Raw genomic sequence first — 19,508 nt, forward strand, 5'->3', positions numbered from 1 at the left:
GATGGGTTACTGGATTTGTTGTAAGAGATGAGATGAAGCTCATATACTTCAGTTTAGAGGAATGAAATATGATTTCATAGTAACATATAAATTGAGGTTTGACAGGGTAGATGTCTACCACAGGATGAAGTTGTTGACAACTAGGGGTCAAATCTCAGAAATAAAAGGATTACCAATCAGAATTGAGGTAAGATGGTGGTAAATTTTGGAGACTCAGTTGCTGAGTATATTCAATGTGAAATGTAGCCACCATAATAAAGAGGAGGCTGATGTTCCTTACGTTCAAACCAGACTAAGGGGCCAAATACCCTACTCTTACTTCCACTTTGTATGTTGTTAAAGGTGGTAGTATGCTTCAGAGAAGAAAGGGAACAGAAACTGCTGTCTGCGAGGAATCTAGTAGAGGATATAACTGCAGACTTAATATTTCAGGAACTCAGTTCTCTGATTATTAAAATGTTTAATTTTGTTCTCTTCCAAAAACTTCTTGTCAGAGTCGAGGACAGTGCCACAGATGCCAGCTACCCTAGGCAGGCTTGCCTCCATGCTGCCTCCCAGGACCCTGGATTACTACTGCTTCCCTCTGCTATCCCCAATTCTGATTTTAGCACATTGCTCCTCCTTTGAGCAATGCTGCCACCTCTGAAGCAAGGAGGGATATGGAGGGAGTTGCAAGTTTTTTGCTTGTATGTAATTATCAATACTCCTCAATTCCCTACATGTTCCTGCATATTCCAGCCTTTTAAATGTCACCAAAGTATCTGCTTCCACCATTTCCCCCTCCCCAGCAAGCCATTGCAAGCACCTACCCATTTTCCTTGTAAACAAAAAAACCTTGCTCTACACACCTCCATTAAACGTCCACAACTAGTTGCTGGAGGAAGCCCACTTCGTAGAGGTTCATTAGATTAAGGAAGAGGATGTATTTGAAACCAGGGTAATGCTTTGACAGAGTGAGGCTATTGGATCATGGTATAAGTTCATTGGTACTTCATGTTTTTGTAGGCACTCGTGACTTTATTCAGCAATGTTTTAAGATTGTGTGGCACTCTATGGTCTGCATAACAAATCACATAACTGTAATCTCTTTGTTCTAGGCCTCGTTTGGGAGCTATGCTGCACAGGGTCATTGGTGTTGGCATCCTTTATTTAATTTTCTCAGCAATAGAAGGCAATCTTCGAGCTACTGCAGTAAGTAGCAAAAATTCAAGGAGCTAGCCCACTGAGAGTAGATACCACAGATTCTGCTGAAGTGTGTTAAACTATGTTCCTTATCCAAAGAACAATCGTTGATTTAATTTCTCAGTGTTCTAGGTTACTCTTGTCTATGTGATAACTTCAGTATTATTGTTGTTAGGCCCTCTGAGCCAGTTGCTCAGTTTTCTCTCAGTCTTTGCCAAATCAGAGATTACTAACCAATGCCCTCGCCAGGTGCTATGCTGTGTGTGTTCTTTTAATATTTGCAGCATTGCACTTACTGTGCAAATTAAACATCTGGGTGATTGTGGTTTTTTAATCAATTTTGCCCTCAGTTGCTTTATTAGGAGCCCGTATGATGTGATGTAGGATGACAACCATAGACACATATTCAGCATACCAAATGCATGTTAACCAGCAACCACCCATTTACACTAAACCTACATCATGATAGTTAAAAGATTTGGATAAGGATATTGATAGGAGAGACAAATCATAAACACGAGATTCTGCAGATACTGAAAATCCAGAGCAACACACAAAATGCTGGAGGGACTCAGCAGGTCGGGCAGCATCCATGAAGATGAATAAGCAGTCAAGTTTCAGGTCAAGACCCTTCTTCAGGGCTGGAAAGAAAGGGGGAAGACATCAGAATAAAAAGGTGGGGGGGGAGAAAGGGGATAGTTAGACGGTGATGGGTGAAACCAGGCACGTTGGAATGGAACAAAACAGGGCCAATTTTAGTTAAACTGGGAAAGATCAAAGGTGAAATGTACCTACCCACTGGAATGATGGATCCAAAGGCCAGTTTGTCATTTTTTGACCAGCAATAAAGTGTTCAGTAGATCCCTGATGGTGAGGATTCAACATTCATTCCACTGCAGCTTACCTTTCCCAGCCACCTGGCTTCACCTATCACCTTCAAACTGTACTCCGTCCCTCCTCTTCTCCCCCCACCCCACTGCACCTTTTTATACTGATGTCTCCCCCCCCCCTTCCTTTCCAATCCTAATGAAGGGTCTCTGCTTGAAATGTTGACTGTTTATTCATCCCCATAGATGCTGCCTAACCTGCTGAGTTCCTCCAGTGTTTTGTGTGTGTTGGTTAGGAGAGAGTTAGATGGATATGGTTCAAACATGAGCAAATGGGGTAGGTTGGCAAGGGTAAATTGGGCCAAAGAGCCTGTTTCCATATTGTATTATTGTGACTCTATTAATCTAATTTTTTAAAAACTATCTACATTCTCATCAGTCACATTCCATCCCTCTCCTATGGACAATAGGAAAATTTAAGTGGCCAGATGATGACCCAATCCACATTTTTAAGATGTGGGAATAAACTAAAGAAACCAGCTGAAACCCAATGAGTCAAAAGCACACAGACAACACTCGAGGTCAAGATTGAACCTGGGTCTCTGGTGCTGAGAGACAAAGTCTCTACCAGCTGTGCCACTGTGCTGCCCAAAAGACAAAAAACAGGGTCCTCACCAACCCATTTACACTAATCCCAATTTCTGTTTTTACTCTGTCTATATTGCCACCAACTCCCTCGTGGTTCTGCAGCTCTCACACTAGGGGCAATTTCCAGCAGCCAGTTAACCTACCACAGAAAGAAACTGGTGCATCTGGGGGACACCTGTGTAGTCACAATGTATATAAGCTGTGCCCTGAACTTTAGCAAGCGTTCACCTTTCCCTGACTGAGAATCAAACACAAGCTGCAGTGGTGAGGTGGAATGAGTGTCGCATCCTCACCATCAGCGATCTACTGAACAATAGACAGTAGGTGCAGGAGTAGGCCATTCGGCCCTTCTAGCCTCACTGCCATTCACTGTGATCATGGCTGATAATACACAATCAGTACCCTATTCCTGCCCTCTCCCCATATCCCTTGACCCCACTATCTATAAGAGCTCTATCTAACTCTCTCTTGAATGCATCCAGAGACTTGGCCTCCACTGCCTTCTGGGGCAGAGCATTCCACATATCCACCACTCTCTGGGTGAAAAAGTTTTTCCATATCTCTGTTCTAAATGGCCTCTTTGGAATGAACTGATCCTGCACCTTCTGCATTATTCTCAGAAATACCTGCCATTCTTGTTCCACTGTCTTCCCTGCCTAGGGTATTGCTCCATTGAACTTTGGCCAGCTCCTCCCTCATAGCTCCATAGTTCCCTTTGTTCAACTGTAATACTGACACATCCGATTTTCCCTTCTCCTTCTCAAATTGTAGGTTAAAACATATCATATTATGGTCACTACCTCCTAATGGTTCCTTTACCTTGAGGTCCCTGATCGAATCCGGTTCATTGCACAACACTAAATCTAGAATTGCCTTCTCCCTGGTAGGCTCCAGTACAAGCTGTTCTAAGAATCCATCTTGGAGGCACTCCACAAACTCCCTTTCTTGGGGTCCAGTACCATTCTGATTCTCCCAGTCTACCTGCACGTTGAAATCCCCCATGACAACTGTATCATTACCTTTGCGACATGCCAATTTTAACTCTTGATTCAACTTACACCCTACATCCAGACTGCTGTTTGGGGGCCTGTAGATAACTCCCATTAGGGTCTTTCTACCCTTAGAATTTCTCAGAACCCTTAGAACACTTTATACCTGGTCAAAAAATGGCAAACTGGCCTTTGGATCCATCATTCCATGTTGGTAGGTACATTTCACCTCTAATCTTGCTCAGTTTAACTAAAATTAGCCCTGTTTTGTTCCTGATTTAGGCCCCACTTATTACCTTGGCTCTCATAGGGAACATCGTCCTTTCAGTCATCGACTCCTGTATACTCTGGTGGATATCCTTTGTATTATACTCAAATATATTGGCTTTTCCTTTTATTACATTGATAGACAAATGATTCTTCCCTTTAAACCCAGTTGTGATTTGCACCCACATGGGAGTAAACTGGTGCTATTGAGTTCTGTTGTTCTTATCCATTTATTTTCTATTTGCAGTTGGCTGCTAATTAAAGCAGTGAATACATGCAGTAGATAAACTGGGAAGATCTAAATTATTAGATTATTGGTTAATCTAATAGTGGTAGGATTTCTAGAATGGGTTTTAATGCTAGAAGGTTTGAAAATGTTGTTTGACTTCTGATCCTTATTTGATGTGTTGGGGTATTTGATCAGGTTCTCTTGAGTTTCTTTCCACGGCTGAATCTTGCCTCGTTCGCCACATGAATCCTAAACACTTGGGTGAGGCAGCAGAAGCCATTTACATCTGGAGAACATTACCCTGCTAGCTTCAGGAGAAACATGGAAACAAGCTACGAAGCTGAATGAAGCTCTTGAATCTCAAAGCACTGTAGATGACGGAAATCTAAAAGAGTCAACATTTTGGAAGGGAAAGGAGCTAACGTTTCAGTTCGAGAACCTTTGTCAGAAATGGAAAGGAGAAAATGTAGGGTAGTTTCAAGACTGACAGAGATAGGGGAAGGACTGGTAGGACAAAAGGAATATTCTGATGCAATGTGATTGATATTGGAGCTATAAGGCATTTTCCCTTGAGGATGAATGCTCAGATTGTTGCAGCAGGGTGTGGGTTAGACATTTGCTGTCAGTGGCTGTCGAATTATGAATTCTGCCAATAAGGAATGGGAAGTCTGATGGAAGCTGCAAAGCTCTTGACTAACTGCTTATTTTCTGGAACACTGGTGGAAAATAATTGAAAGACGTTGACAAATCCTGATCTTTAATACACTTGAGAGCAGAAACAAAATGGGTGCAATTTCTGCTGAGTGGTGAGTTGATACTTGCCATAGAAACAGCTGTTGAATCTGTGATTCCATGGGCTGGCTTTCTGATTCTGATTCTAAATGGATATTGGCCATGTATCAATGGAACATGGGTTCCAATGCAGAGTAGTCTGTGTTATGTGATTTTCGCTTTGCTGCCTGTGAGAATCATGATTTAAAATTAATTTGACTTACTTCAACCCAAATTATCCATCACCAGTAAAATGGAAACACTTGGATATCAATGCGTTGAAGTTAATTGTAGACCCTTGCTAATACAATGATTCTCACAGTTCAGTGAACACATCCCACTGCTGCTTCATTATGAATTCCTAACAAAACTGGAAGTCATTATTTTCTTTCTTTCTTTCTTCCTCTGTTTCACCTGATGCTATCCTTTCCTTCTTTTTCAGGAGAATTTCGACCTGGCCCTTTTGGCTTTTATCCCTCTGGCTGTTCTCGACACTGCTCTCTGCTGGTGGATATCCTTTTGGGATCTGTTTTTTTCCAGCAAAAAGGATTTTCTGACCTGTTTTCTATTTATTCCTTGATCAAGAATGGAATATTTTGATAAAATCTGCTTTCTAAGCATGTAGTTTATAAGCCCTTGGATTTAATTTTTACACAGTGCATTGAGGTAAAACAATAGCACACTGCAGAATAATGTGCAATAGCTGCCTAGAAAGTGCTGTGCAGGGAGACGAGAAGGTGCAAGACCAGAACAAGGTAGACTCTGAGGTCAAGAATCCATCTTGTCTTACCAGAGGACTATTCAATAGTCTTACAACACCAGCATAGAAGTTGTCCTTGAGCCTGGTGGTACATGCTCTCAAGCTTCTGTAAGTTCTGCCTGATAGCATGGTGGGGGGTGGGTGCGGAGAAGAGAATGTCTGGCGTGAGTGGAGTCTTTGATTATGCTGACTACCTTACAGAGGCAGCGAGGAGTGTAGATTATGGTTTCTGTGACGTGCTGAGTCGTGTCTGCAACTCAGTGCAATTTCTTCACAGGTAGAGCAATTACCATACCAAGCCCTGATGCATCTGGATAGAATGTTTTCTATGGGCTATTGATAAAAATTGGTAAGGGTCGACGAGAATTTGCTGAATTTATCCTCCTGAAGATCTAAAGGCATTGGCGGACTTTCATGGCCCTGGACAGTTTTTGTTTGAAAATCAAGTTGAGCAAGATGATGCACAATTGCTGTTGTACTGTTCTTTAACCTTAGACCTGATTTATATTTCTGAATTTATTTCCACGTGTGACACACGTGATGCTTCATTTTATGTTCCATCTGTTTTCTTTAACTATTGACACATTTTTATCAGCTTGACCCAAACAATGAAGATGCTAAAACTTAGAAGGAATGTTGTGAAGCTGTCCTTATACAGACATTTCACAAACACACTTATCTTCGCTGTCATAGGTAAGTTTAAAAATTGCTCATGCTTGGTGTTTCTAGGTGGCCTAACTACACACTAATGAACCACTAAATCTCTCATTTTAGGCTATCTCCGGCATGGACTGACCAGTTGAATAGAAAGAGCTACAACAGTGAAATATGGGTTATGTCAGTAGAGTTATCAAGACTCAGTTGCAAGTTGTGAGGGCAAGGGGAATTTGCTCACCGATGGACAATTATGGGGCTTTTGCAAGTAGGAAGAAAAAGATGTAATTGCAAGTTAGCTGAGAAGGTTAAGAAGTTTTGGGGTCAGGTTTAAGAAGCTTAAAGATAGATGTGCCCAGGAGATGAAGATGGTAAGTAAAATATATGTACAAAAGCCTGACTTGTGAACAGTCTATGTATACAAATAAGCATCTGGAAGACAGCCACTGCAGGCAGCTTCTGACAATCTGGAACTTGGTTTGCAGCCCATTTCTGACTAATGAACTGTAATGTGCTGGAGAAGCTCAGCAGGTCAGGCAGCAGCTGTGGATAGGAATGAACAGTTGACATTTCAGGCTAAGACTCTTCATCAGGCTACAAAAAGGTTCACAGAAATGGAACCCTGTCATAACCTGGTGGTAATGTGGTGTTATTGGATGTCTTACTCAACATTGGTGCTAAGGTAAATGGATTAAACTTGTCTGATTAGGTGATAAATCAAATATATTTTCTTAGTTATGTAGAATTGGCACCACAGTTGTACAGAATATCCTCTGTTCCACCAGTGTTAGGAAACTGAAAATCTGCCAAAGTAGCCAAGAGCAAAAATGCTAACTGGCAAATTGTGATAGATGCAAACATATTTCTAGAGAAACTATTTAAATTTCAACAGCATAGGAGCATTCCCCGAAAATGAAGTGGGTTAAAGATTCACAAAATATTTTCAAACTACATGTTTTTCTCCCTCCATAGATGCTGCCCAGCCTACTGAGTATTTTCAGCAATTTCTGTTTTTCATTTCAGATTTCCAGGTGGCACAGTAGGTAAGAAGCTGAAAGGCAGGACCTCTAGGGTAGTAATCTCAGGACTGCTGTCTGTGCCAAGTGCTAGTGAGTGCAAGAATAGCATGATCGGGCATATTAATGTGTGGCTGAGAGACTGGTGTAGGGGGCAAGGCTTCAGATTCCTGGATCATTGGGGCTTCTTCTGGGGGAGGTACGACCTGTACAAAAAGGATGGGTTACACCTGAACCCAAAGGGGTCCAATATCCTAGCAGGCACATTTAATAGAGCTGTTGGGGGGGGGGGTTTAAACTAATTTTACAGGGGGTTGAGAACCGGAGTGATAGGGTTGAAGAAGGGGAAAAATGAAGTAAATCAAATACAGCATGCAACAGAGATAATAGAAAGAACAGGCAGGAGATGAGGCTTAATCATAGCCAGTGGTATGAGTTACAGGGCAATAGAGGTGTGGTGTAGTTAAAACAGAAAGCAACAAATACTGGACTGAGAGTGTTATATTTGAATGCATGCAGCATAAGGAATAAAATGGACAATCTTGAAATTCAGCTACAGATGGGTAAATATGACGTTGTGGCCATCTCTGAAACTTGGACGTTCAGCTCCCAATGGCAGCCATCCTTTAGCCAAAATTATACGGTGTATCAGAAAAATAGGTTAGTAGTCAGAAGGGGTGGTGTGGCTCTGTGTATAAGAAATAATATTAAATCATTAGAAAGAGATGACATGGGATTGGAAGATGTAGATTTTGTATGGGTTGAGTGAAGAAATGGCAAGGGTGAAAGGACCATACTGGCAGTTGTATACAGGCCTCCAAACAGCAGCTGGGATGTGGATTACAAATTACAGCAGGAGATACAAAAGGCATATCAGAAAGGCAATGTCATGATAATTATTGGGGATTTTAACATGAAAGTGGATTGGGAAAACCAGGTCAGTACTGAACCTCCAGAGAGGATTTGTAGAATGGCTAAGGGATGGCTTTTTAGAACAGCTTGTTGATGAGTCCACTAGGGGATCAGCTGTGCTGGATTGGGTGTTGTGCAATGATCCACAGGTGATAAGAGAGCTTAAGGTTAAGGAACCCTTGGGGAACAGTGATCACAATATGATCGAGTTCACGTTGAAATTGAGAAAGGAAAAAATAAAATCCAATGTGTTGGTATTTCAGTGGAATAAAGGAAATTACATTGGCATGAAAGGGGAGCTGGCTGAAGTTGACTGGGAAGGGACTTTTGCAGGAAGGACAGCAGAGCAGCAATGGCTGGAGTTTCTGCGAAAAATGAGGGAAGTGCAAGACAGATACGGTACCAAATAAGAAATTTTCAAAGGGAAGAAGGATACTACTGTGGCTGACAAGTGAAGTAAAAGTAAAAGTGAAAGGCACACAAGGAAGCCAGAGCTAGTGGAAAAATAGAGGATTGGGAAGCTTTTAAAAACTTGCAGAAGGAAACTAAGAAGGTCATTAAGAAGGAAAAGATGAATTATGAAAGGAAACTGATGACTAATATCAAAGAAGATACTAAAAGCTTTTTTTAAGTATACAAAGGGTAAAAGAGAGTCAAGGGTAGATATAAGACCAATACAAAATGATGCTGGAGATACTGTAATGAGAGATGCAGAGACAGCAGAGGAACTGTATGTGTATTTTGCATCTGTCTTCACAGTAGAAGATGTCTGCAGTATACCAGACATTCAAGAGTGTCAGGGAAGTGAAGTTTGTGCGGTGAAAATTACGACTGAGAAGGTGCTCAGGAAGGTTAATGGTCTGAAGGTGGATAAATCTCCTGGATCTGATGGAATACACCCTCAGGTTCTGAAGGAAGTAGCTGGAGAGATTGTGGAGCATTAATGATGCTCATTCAAGAATCGATAAATTCTGGCATTGTACCGGATGACTGAAAAATTGCAAATGTCACTCCTGTCTGACTAACCTACTGCAATTCTTTGAGGAAATTACAAGCAGGGTAGATAAAGGAGTTGCAGTAGACATGGTGTACTTGGATTTTCAGAAGGCCTTTGACAAGGTGCCGCACATGAAGCTGCTTAGCAAAATAAGAGCCCATGGAATTACAGAGAAGTTACTAGTGTGGGTGGAGAATTGTCTGGTCGGCAGAAAACAGTGGGAATAAAGGGATCCTATTCTGGCTGGCTGCCGGTTACCAGTGGAGTTCCACAGGGATCGGTGTTGGGACCGCTGCTTTTTATGATGTACGTCAATGATTTGGATTATGGGATTAATGGATTTGAGGCTAAATTTGCTGATGATACAACGATAGATGGAGGAGTGGGTAGTGTTGAGGAAACAGAGCCTGCAGAGTGACTTAGCTAGTTTTGGGGAATGAGAAAAGAAGTGACAAATGAAATAGTGTTGGAAAGTGTAGGGTCATGCACTTTGATGGAAGAAATAAACAGGCAGACTTATTTAGATGAGAGAATTCAAAATGCAGAGATGCAAAGGGACTTGGGAGTCCTTGTGCAAGATACCCTAAAGGTTAACCTCCAGTTTAGTCAGTTGTGAAGAAGGCAAATGCAATGTTGCCATTCATTTCTAGAGGTATAGAATATAAGTGCAGGGAAGTGATGTTGAGGATCTTTTAGGCACTTGTGAGACCACACTTGGAGTATTGTGTGCAGTTTTGGGCTCCTTATTTTGGAAAGGATATACTGACATTGGAGAGGGTTTAGAGAAGATTCACAAGAATGATTGCAGGAATGAAAAGGTTACCATATGAGGAACATCTGGCAGCTGTTGGGCTGTATTCCTTGGAGTTCAGGAGAATGAGGGGCAATCTCATAGAGACATTCCGAATGTTAAAAGGCCTGTAGATATGACAAAGTTATTTCCCATGGTAGGGGATTCTAGGACAAGAGGGCACGACTTCAGGATTGAAGGACATCCATTTAGAACAGAGATATGGAGAAGTTACTGTAGTCAGAAGGTGATAAATCTCTGGAATTTGTTGCCACAAGTGGCTATAGAGGCCAAGTAATTGGGTACATTTAAGGCAGAGATAGATAGGTTCTTGATTAGTCAGGGCATCAAAGGTTATGGGATGAAGGCAGGGGAGTGGGGATGACTGGCAGAATTGGATCAGCCCATGATTGAATGGCAGAGTAGACTAGATGGGCCGAATGGCCTACTTTTATTTCTTGTCCTGGTTTGGATGTAAATTGTCCTGTGATTGGGCTAGGATTAAATTGGGGGATTGCTGGGTGGTGTGGCTCAAAAGGCCAGAAGGGCCTATTCTGTGCTGTATCTCAATAAATAAAATAAAGCATCTACAACTTTGTTTTGGGTTATGGGCTGTCTTCATTTGAGTAAATGAATCCTACTGGTATTGCTGATTTACTTAAGAATGGCATGATACAAACTGAAAGAGGATTGGATATATTACTGATGCCTTTTTAATTCTATTCATGTTAAAAATTAACTGTGTGTAATCCATTCCCGTTTCTAAGGAGATGCTTGTAAAAGTATTTTGCTAGGTAGATATTGGGGCAAGATGTCCTCTTGAAGAATACTTTGTTGATTCACGATGTTCACGATTCCTTTTCTACAGCGTCAATATTTTTCATCATTTGGACAACAAAGAAATTCCGGCTTGCAGACTGTCAATCGGTAAGTTCTGTAAGCTGTTGTGTATGGGCTTTATGTAGAATGGTTCTGACACTCCTGTCTTGTGCTGTTTTCCTTGAAGGTGCCATCTCCCACCAACTTGGAACAAATGCCTGAGTCGATTCTTTTTATCTCATTTACACCCACCTCAGGCAGTGCAGCTACGCACTCTTATCAGGGGAGATAATTCCAATTATCCTGGAATTGGAGAGCATAGGAACATAGAAAACCTACAGCACAATACAGGCCCTTCGGCCCACAAAGCTGTGCCAAACGTTTCTTTACCATAGAACTACCTAGGCTTACCCATAACCCTCTATTTTTCTAAGCTCCATCCAGGAGTCTCTTAAAAGACCCTATCGTTTCCACCTCCACCGCTGCCGCCAGCAGCCCATTCCATGTACTCACCATTCTCTGCATTAAAAAAAACAACTTACCCCTGACATCTCCTCTGTACCTACTCCCAAACACCTTAACACTATTCCCTCTCGTGCTAGCCATTTCAGCCCTGGGAAAAAGCCTCTGACTATCCACACGATCAATGCCTCTCATTATCTTGTACACCTCCATCAGGTCACCTCTCATCCTCCATCGCTCCAAGGAGGAGAAAGGCGGAGTTCACTCAACCCATTCTCATAAGGCATGCTCCTTGTAAATTTTCTCTGCACCCTTTCTATGGTTTCTACATTCTTCCTGTATTGAGGCAACCAGAATTGAGCACAGTACTCCAAGTGGGGTCTGATCAGGGTCCTATATTACCTCATTGCAACATTACCTCTCGGCTCTTAAACTCAATCCCACTGTTGATGAAGGCCAATGCACTGTATGCCTTCTTAACCACAGTCAACCTGCGTAGCAGCTTTTGAGTGTCCTATGGACTCGGACACCAAGATTCTTCTGATTCTGCACACTGCCAAGAGTCTTGCTATTAATGCTATATTCTGCCATCATATTTGACCAACCAAAATTAACCACTTCACACTTATCTGGGTTGAACACCATCTGTTACTTCTCAGCCCAGTTTTGCATCCTATCAATGTCCCGCTGTAACCTCTGACAGCCCTCCACACTATCCATAACACCCCCAACCTTTGTGTCATCAGCAGATTTACTAACCCATCACTCCACTTCCTCATCCAGATCATTTATAAAAATCACAAAGAGTAGGGGTCTCAGAACAGATCCCTGAGGCACACCACTGGTCACCAGCCTCCATGCAGAATATGACCCGTCTACAACCACTCTTTGCCTTCTGTGGGCAAACCAGTTCTGCATCCACAAGGCAAGGTCCCCTTGGATCCCATGCCTCCTTACTTTCTCAATAAGCCTTGCATGGGGTATCTTATCAAGTGCATTGTTAAAATCCATATACACTACATCTACTGCTCTTCCTTCATTAGTATGTTTAGTTACAGCCTCAAAAAATTCAATCAGGCTCATAAGGCATGGCCTGCCTTTGACAAAGCCATGCTGACTAATCCTAATCATATTATGCCTCTCCAAATGTTCATAAATCCTGCCTCTCAGGATCTTCTCCATCAACTTACCAACCACTGAAGACTCACTGGTCTATAATTTTCTGGGCTATCCCTACTCTCTTTCTTGAATAAGGGAGCAATGTCCGCAACCCTCCAATCCTCCAGAACCTCTCCAGTCCTCATTGATGATGCAATGCCAGAGGCTTAGCAATCTCCTCCCTCACTTCCCACAGTAGTCTGGGGTATATCTTGTCTGATCCCGGTGAGTTATCCAACTTAGTGCTTTCCAAAAGCTGCAGCACATTGTCTTCCTTAATATCTACATGCTCAAGCTTTTCAGTCCACTGCAAGTCATCCCTACAATCGCCAAGATCCTTTTCTGGAGTAATACTGAAGTATTCATTCTGCCATCTCCTCTTGTTCCATACACACTTTTCCACTGTCACACTTGATTGGCATCTTTATTTTAGCTGCTAGTATTAATGCCAAGTCTCCAACATTGCTGTTACCCTTTATGCTCTATATACGTCCCATCACTTCAAAAACAGTTCAGTTACGAAGAGGTCACTTCTATAATGCTGCTCAGCTTTTGGAAAGGACATCAAAATTTCGGCATTTTAGCAATACTGGAGTATTCTTTGCTTTGCATCTTCAGTTCAAAATTATAGTTTGCCGGTTATTAATCATGGATGCATTGTGGCATTGTTAATTATTTCCAGACCAGATAACTTCTTACCCTATCCTGGTTCAGTCCCATTAAGCCGTCCATTGATTAGACATGGAAGAGGATTAATATCTGTGAATATTGGCTGACTTAATTCATAGTTCATTTGAAAACATTTTCTGTAAGTGATCAGTTATGGGATGAAAGAGGATGAAAAGTTTTGGCTTTTAAATTTGGTTTTCAGTAACAGATATCCAAAGTTACAGGATTAAAGATAATGATAAAGTAGTTGCCCTACTTCATGAACACACTGCCCTTTGTGGTTCTTCTGCAAGAATGTCTCACACCTGTCCATCAAAGGCTTGTGCTGTGTCAGCTCTTGTCAATCAGGGCAGCATTTGTGTCCCTACAACTTGTCACAATAAACACGAGTTCAAAAATGAGAAGAATCTGAGGCAGAATCTCCCCTAGTGTATTGCATAACCACAATGCATTCAACATCATCTAAGCTAATTCAGTCAACCAACCTTCTGCAAGTAAACATACCCCTTTTTGACTCATTTTAGCGATTTTCTTTTGGAGATTGGAGTAACTTGTGGGAAATCCCAACTACTCCCAATCCCTCCCCCTTGAGGTTGAGATATGAAATGAGGGTTATAGTTGGTGTTTGGGTGTTGCTCTGCAATTACATTTGAAACATATTACTCAAAAAAACTTTGTATTTAACCTTAGCCCACTTTTACAGGGGTGCTCCTTTATCAAAGCAGTGTGTTATGAGGAGTTCACTGCCAGTGGAAACATCCCCAGGATATTATTTGGTGCCTCTTAACTAATGAGGAATTTCATTCCTGAGAGAAGTTTTTGTTAGCAGAATTTTGTAGTTAAGCTGGACAAAATGTATTAAAGGTATCTTGCTGCTTTGTATTATGCCCACTCAATCAAAAAATATAATCATGTGATAGTATAGAAACCCAAAGAGCAAAAATTGAAGAGGGCACTTATAAATCAAGGAATAAGTGTCCGGATCTGTACATGATGCAGCAACTTCAAAAATGATAGTTAAAACTACAGCATGGATGCCATAAACGGCACTGATCCTTCTTTTCCATGTTCCTGTAGGACTGGAGAGAACGGTGGATAGATGATGCATTCTGGCGATTGCTCTTTTCTGTCATCCTGTTGGTCATAATCATCTTGTGGAGGCCATCGGCAAACAACCAAAGGTTTGAGCGTCAATTTTGGCAAACCTTTTCTGAGGGCTTTTGCTCAAGCTGAGGGATAACAATGTTGAGAGTAGAGGTGGCACATGGTATGTAAGAGTGAGTGAATTGTGGCTGGTGTAAGCGGCCACAGTTTGTGCCAACACACAACTTAAGAGGTGGAATATTGCCATAGTACAGAAGAAAAACTCAACCGGAGAATTATCTCCTTTTGTCTGTTGCTAACAGCTGATTATAAAATAATATAAGCAGAAATGTGTGTAACAGAATGCTATTTTCTTTAACTGGGAAGTCAGAAAATTTGATAATTTCGTTCAGTTAATAGCTCATTGCATGGCCAGCTGGAATTCAGCCTGTTGAAAATTCTTTCGTTCACTCATTATAAAATGTGGGCTGTGGAAACTGAGGAAATATTGATTACCTGTTTGCAAGTGTGTGTGTGTGCACCAACAAATACAAAGTGCACGTCCCCACTTGTTCAGAATTGCAGGAGAACGTAGAACAGTACAGCAAAGGAACAAGCCCTTTGGCCCACGATATCTATTGATGCTAATTTAACTAGTCCCAGCTGCCTGCAAGTGATCTATATAGGATCTATCGCTTCCTACTTTTGATTATCTCTTGGCTCATAAAAGTTGCTATCATATCTGCTTCCACCTCATCTTCTGGCAGTGAGTTCCAGAATAACTATTGCTGTTTTTTTTTTAAAAAAACCTTGCCTCACCAATCTCTTTAAATGTCCCCGTCACCTTAAAACTGCCCTCCAGTGTTTAAAGTTTTCATCACGTCAGAAGGACTGACTGTTTATGCTATCAGTGCTTTTCATGATTATATAAACTATTAGATTTCTCATCAGCCACTCACATTCCAGAGGATACAATCTGAGACTGTTCAGTCTCTCTTTGTAGTTAATACTCCAATGCAGGCAAGATCCTGGTGAACCTCCCCATCCGTCCTATAATGCAGCATCCAGAACTGCATACAGTACTCCAAGTGTGGCCTAACCAAAGCTTTATACAATTGTATCATGACTTCTGAACTTTAAAATCAGCAGCCCAGTTTATGAAAGCAACTACCATCTTTACCACCAGATTTGCTTACATTGTGACTTTCATGGTGCTAGGATTTGCATCCCAAGATCCCTTTGTACATAAATGGTCCAAAAGGTTGTCCCATTTATTGTGCCCTTACATGTGACTTCCTAAAGTGCAATGCTTAACACATAGAAGATAGAACAGTACAGTGATGAACAGGCCATTCAGCCCATAATGTTGTGCCAATCTTGATGCCAATTTATACTAAATATCCTCTTTGTGTTTCACTGTATCTCTCTGTTCCCTTCATATTACCGTGTCTGTGTAAAAGCCTCTTAAACTCCACCAAACTGCCTACTTCCACTGCTTTCCCTGGCAACATGTTCTAATCACCTACCACTCTCTGCGTAGAACAACTTGCCCTTATGTCACTTTTATTTGACATTTTTACCCTGGGAACCAAGCACTAACTTGTAAATTTTGTATTTTATAGTTAAAGTGATGAATTTGTTGCAGCTGTTGAGTGTTTATTTAGTAGGTGAGGCACATTGTGCCTAATAAAGCAAGTTTTGTTGGGTACATTGCTATTTTATTTATCTTGCAATTACAGAGATAGCTTTAAGCTGCAACTCTTTTATGTGTAAAGACAGTAACTGAGTGGTAAATTTAGTAATAGTGATGTGTAAAAGTGGTCTGAATATAAGCTCTCATTTAAAAATTTGTTTCAGTGTATGGCTAAGTACTGTTGCAGAGGTATTGTAAAGGCAAGATGATGCAAGTTGGTTTAAGCTTCTATGGGTTTGCTGTAAAAATGCAATGAATATAGAAATGCTCGTATGTTAAACATTGGCATTTATTTATATAATAGTAATGTGGGCCATGAATTATGTGCTCACTTATCTGAGTTGGGTGAGGGACTGCATCTATTTTCCAGGAACTAAATGTGAATCATTTCAGTGTGTCTAAGGAGAGAACCATTTCGAACTGTTGTTAGTGAAAATCTTACATCAACTTGAAAATCTTACATCAACTTGATCTCTAATTCACTAACAATAACACAGGATTCAATGCTAACTCAAGACTTCCTTTTTGTAGGTTTGCCTTCACTCCTCTTGCCGATGATGATTATGACGAAGAAGTTAAGGAGCCAATGCTTAATGAAGCTTTTGGTAGGCTGGATCTGTCAGCTAGCAACTGGGATTTTTAAAAAAGCAACAATTAACTCTGAACTGTGACAGGGCTGAGAAAAAGTTTTTGACCGTTTTACCTTAATTTGTAAAATTATCATTTAATGTTAGCGGTTGGAGTTAAGGGTAATGATTAAAAGTGAGATTGAAAGATTTTATAACTAGAAAAGCCATTGAACAAAGACCTCTTAAAATTGAGAAACATGGTTATTTATGCCTTGTATATTTTCTGCAGAGGGAATGAAGATGCGAGGTACAAAAGCAGAATCTAATGGCACTGCAAAACTAAATAAAGTGGTAAGACAGCAGGAAATCCTTGATTTTTAAATAGATGGAACGTCTGTAGAGTGAAAGCATTGTAAACGAAGCATATTGGGGGTTCATTTGTTAAGGTGTATAAAGTCTGGACACTTGATACAGTGTTTTGCTTTCCCACTGCTACATTCCATCCTGTGAATCCTGCGACTGCACTGTTCTCTCCCTTACTCCCCTCCCACAAATTGATGTAGTATTCTCCAGATGTATCCATGACAGGGGGCAAATTTGTGCTTGGAACTGGGAGGGCTATTCTATGAATTGACTTATTAATTAGACTGAAACTCATCAGAGCTGTTGCTGTTGTTGACAGGACGAAGATCTGAAGTGGGTTGAGGAGAATGTCCCATCTTCCATGGCAGATGTGTAAGTGACTTTCATCAGAGTTGCCTTTCAGCTATTTCAGTGCACTCTGCCCTGCTCACTCCTCAGTCCTGCTCCATCACTCTGAAAGGTCAGTCTGATCTGTCTTGGCTTCACTTTCCAGCCTAACTCCTGCAGCTCTCAAAACTCTCAGGAACCTGTATGTCACATCCTTAAATATATTGAGTGACTCCACCTCCACAGCCTTGAGGGGCAGGTAATTGTAAAGGTGATGACCCTCTGAAGGAAAAAGAACTCCATCTCCATCCTGAATGAACAAATCCTGGTTCTGAAAATCTACCCTTGGCATCAGTTTCCCCGTGAAGGAGAAATGTTTTTCACCGTTTCCACACTCCCATAGAGTCATGTTTCAGTAAGATCATTTCATTCTTCTAAACACTGATACATAGTCCAGGTGAGACAAAACTGTACACAATACTCCAAGTCTGATCTCGCTAAGTCTCTGTATGTAATTAGCAAAGCTTCCTGATTTCAATACTTGATTTGCCATGCATTTGAAGGCACAACAGAATGACCTGTGGGAACTTTTGCATTCAAAACTGATAGATAATCCAAGTGATTTACATGGAGCAAATGTGGAGTAAAACATCCTTTAGCCAAGTCACTGTGGCAAGTGTTTTTTTTACAATACTTTCTGCTTTCAATATTTATTGTCCAACAACAACTATGCAGGGACAGGCTGCTGGGATGCAAAGCAACATTGAAATTGGATCTGGAGCTTAGAGTGCTTCTGGTTTTCCATTTGATCACCATTCTCAAGTTCACAAAATCTGAAGAAAAAATGCATAAAACCCAGTTGACTGGAACTGTTTCTCTGCACTTGGCAAGCAAATGATGCTGGAGTTTGTGACAATAATTCATAAACTGCAGTACATGGTATTACTGTTCATCAATAACTAAAATTTTGCTTCTTTCTTTCAGAGCTCTTCCAGCCCTCCTGGACTCAGATGAGGTAATTCAGTTTAAAGAAAATATTGTGCTAAGAAGCCTTTGCTAATGTATATGTGATGTGTTGGCTTGTGTGTGTGGGGAGCGGACATGTGGGTTGATGACTGTGTGTGGGCATAGAGAATAGGCTGGGAACAGGAAATTGGCATGCATGCGCTGATGTTGGCACGCATGTAGGAAGTGGGGATTTGCTGTTTTGGAGGCTTTACTCTGCCTGAAAATTGCTCACTCCACGTTTTGTGGTCTTTGATGTTTAATTTTGATGCTCAGTGGATGAATGCTGTTCTTCAAAAGAGCAGTCAGAATCCGTTGCGTGACCAATTTTCATTAAACAAAATTACGTAGCAGCAGTGAGAACTCTTGGAATGTAATTTACGATCTTATAAAAAGCAGTTTCCCAGCTGCCTCTACCCACCCCACCCTACCCAACTCCAGCTCTAGCTCTGGCTCCATAATACCCAACCCTGGCTGTGCTCTAGAACTACCATCACTTCGGGTGAGCTGAGCAGGATGGTGTTTAACTTTCAATCTTCATTGCATTCAGGGAAATTGTACAGATCATGGAGTGAATCTCTTGCAGTAGCCCTTCATTAATCCTCAGCTGGTCCTGCAGCTACAGGGAATGGGTTCTAAGCAACTAGTGCTCGTCGGATGGAAACAAGATTGAAAAAGATAAGCTTGCAATACAGGTAGAGAGAAGGTCAGGACAAATTGAACAAGGCAGACGTCCTTTCCCCGGTGTGTCCTCTCGGTTAGACATGGTTTCTGTGTCTCATGTTTGCTGAAGCAGAAGTTAAGACCAAAGGACCTCCTTTACTTGGAGTAACAGGCAAATGGTAGTCCCTACCTAGTACGTTCCAATGGGTCAACAACATCCTGCTTAATCAGTGCAGAAGTCCTGGTTCATGCACACTTCTGTGACCAAATAACAAATGTCAGAAGTCAGGCCAGGTGCTGATATCCTGGCAAGACCTTGATCCAGGTGTGGGACAAATTCCATAATGGCAGATTCGGATGAAAAGGCTGAATCAACATGGTGATCTGTGTTACAGAGTTGATAATGAGTCATCCATTTAAAATTATCACTGCAATGAAGGAGGGACTTTAACATGGTTTTGTTATATGCACAAATGTTGGTATAATGAATTTTTGTCAACAGAATCGCTGAGGCACAAACCATTTCACCGTTTAAGGGATAAGTATTGATAAAAATGTAAATATTTGAAACAAGGGAAGATGCCAGGCCACGGGAAGAGAATTGGGGAGCAAGATTAATTTTGGACGGCTGGGGGAGAGGTCTAGCATATATTGC

The 19,508-nt window shown here is 41.3% G+C and overlaps 1 protein-coding gene across 2 annotated transcripts in view; it reads left to right on the forward strand.

Annotated features, from left to right (window-relative positions):
• The window catches only part of LOC140725214 (transmembrane protein 87A-like), a 66,036-nt gene that overhangs the window by 39,298 nt on the left and 7,230 nt on the right, over window positions 1-19,508 (forward strand). Inside the window, exons 11-19 of one of the 2 annotated variants that reach the window (XM_073040365.1) lie at window positions 1,098-1,191; window positions 3,929-4,000; window positions 6,258-6,366; window positions 10,911-10,969; window positions 14,228-14,331; window positions 16,458-16,531; window positions 16,785-16,846; window positions 17,178-17,230; window positions 18,170-18,200. In XM_073040365.1, coding sequence (XP_072896466.1) covers window positions 1,098-1,191; window positions 3,929-4,000; window positions 6,258-6,366; window positions 10,911-10,969; window positions 14,228-14,331; window positions 16,458-16,531; window positions 16,785-16,846; window positions 17,178-17,230; window positions 18,170-18,200 — 658 coding nt within the window. Of the gene's footprint in view, window positions 1-1,097; window positions 1,192-3,928; window positions 4,001-5,355; window positions 5,425-6,257; window positions 6,367-10,910; window positions 10,970-14,227; window positions 14,332-16,457; window positions 16,532-16,784; window positions 16,847-17,177; window positions 17,231-18,169; window positions 18,201-19,508 lie in introns of both variants that reach the window. The other variant, XM_073040366.1, reaches the window with a different exon arrangement.

The sequence above is a fragment of the Hemitrygon akajei genome, chromosome 3, assembly GCF_048418815.1.
Source record: "Hemitrygon akajei chromosome 3, sHemAka1.3, whole genome shotgun sequence".
Taxonomy (NCBI): Eukaryota; Metazoa; Chordata; class Chondrichthyes; order Myliobatiformes; family Dasyatidae; genus Hemitrygon; species Hemitrygon akajei.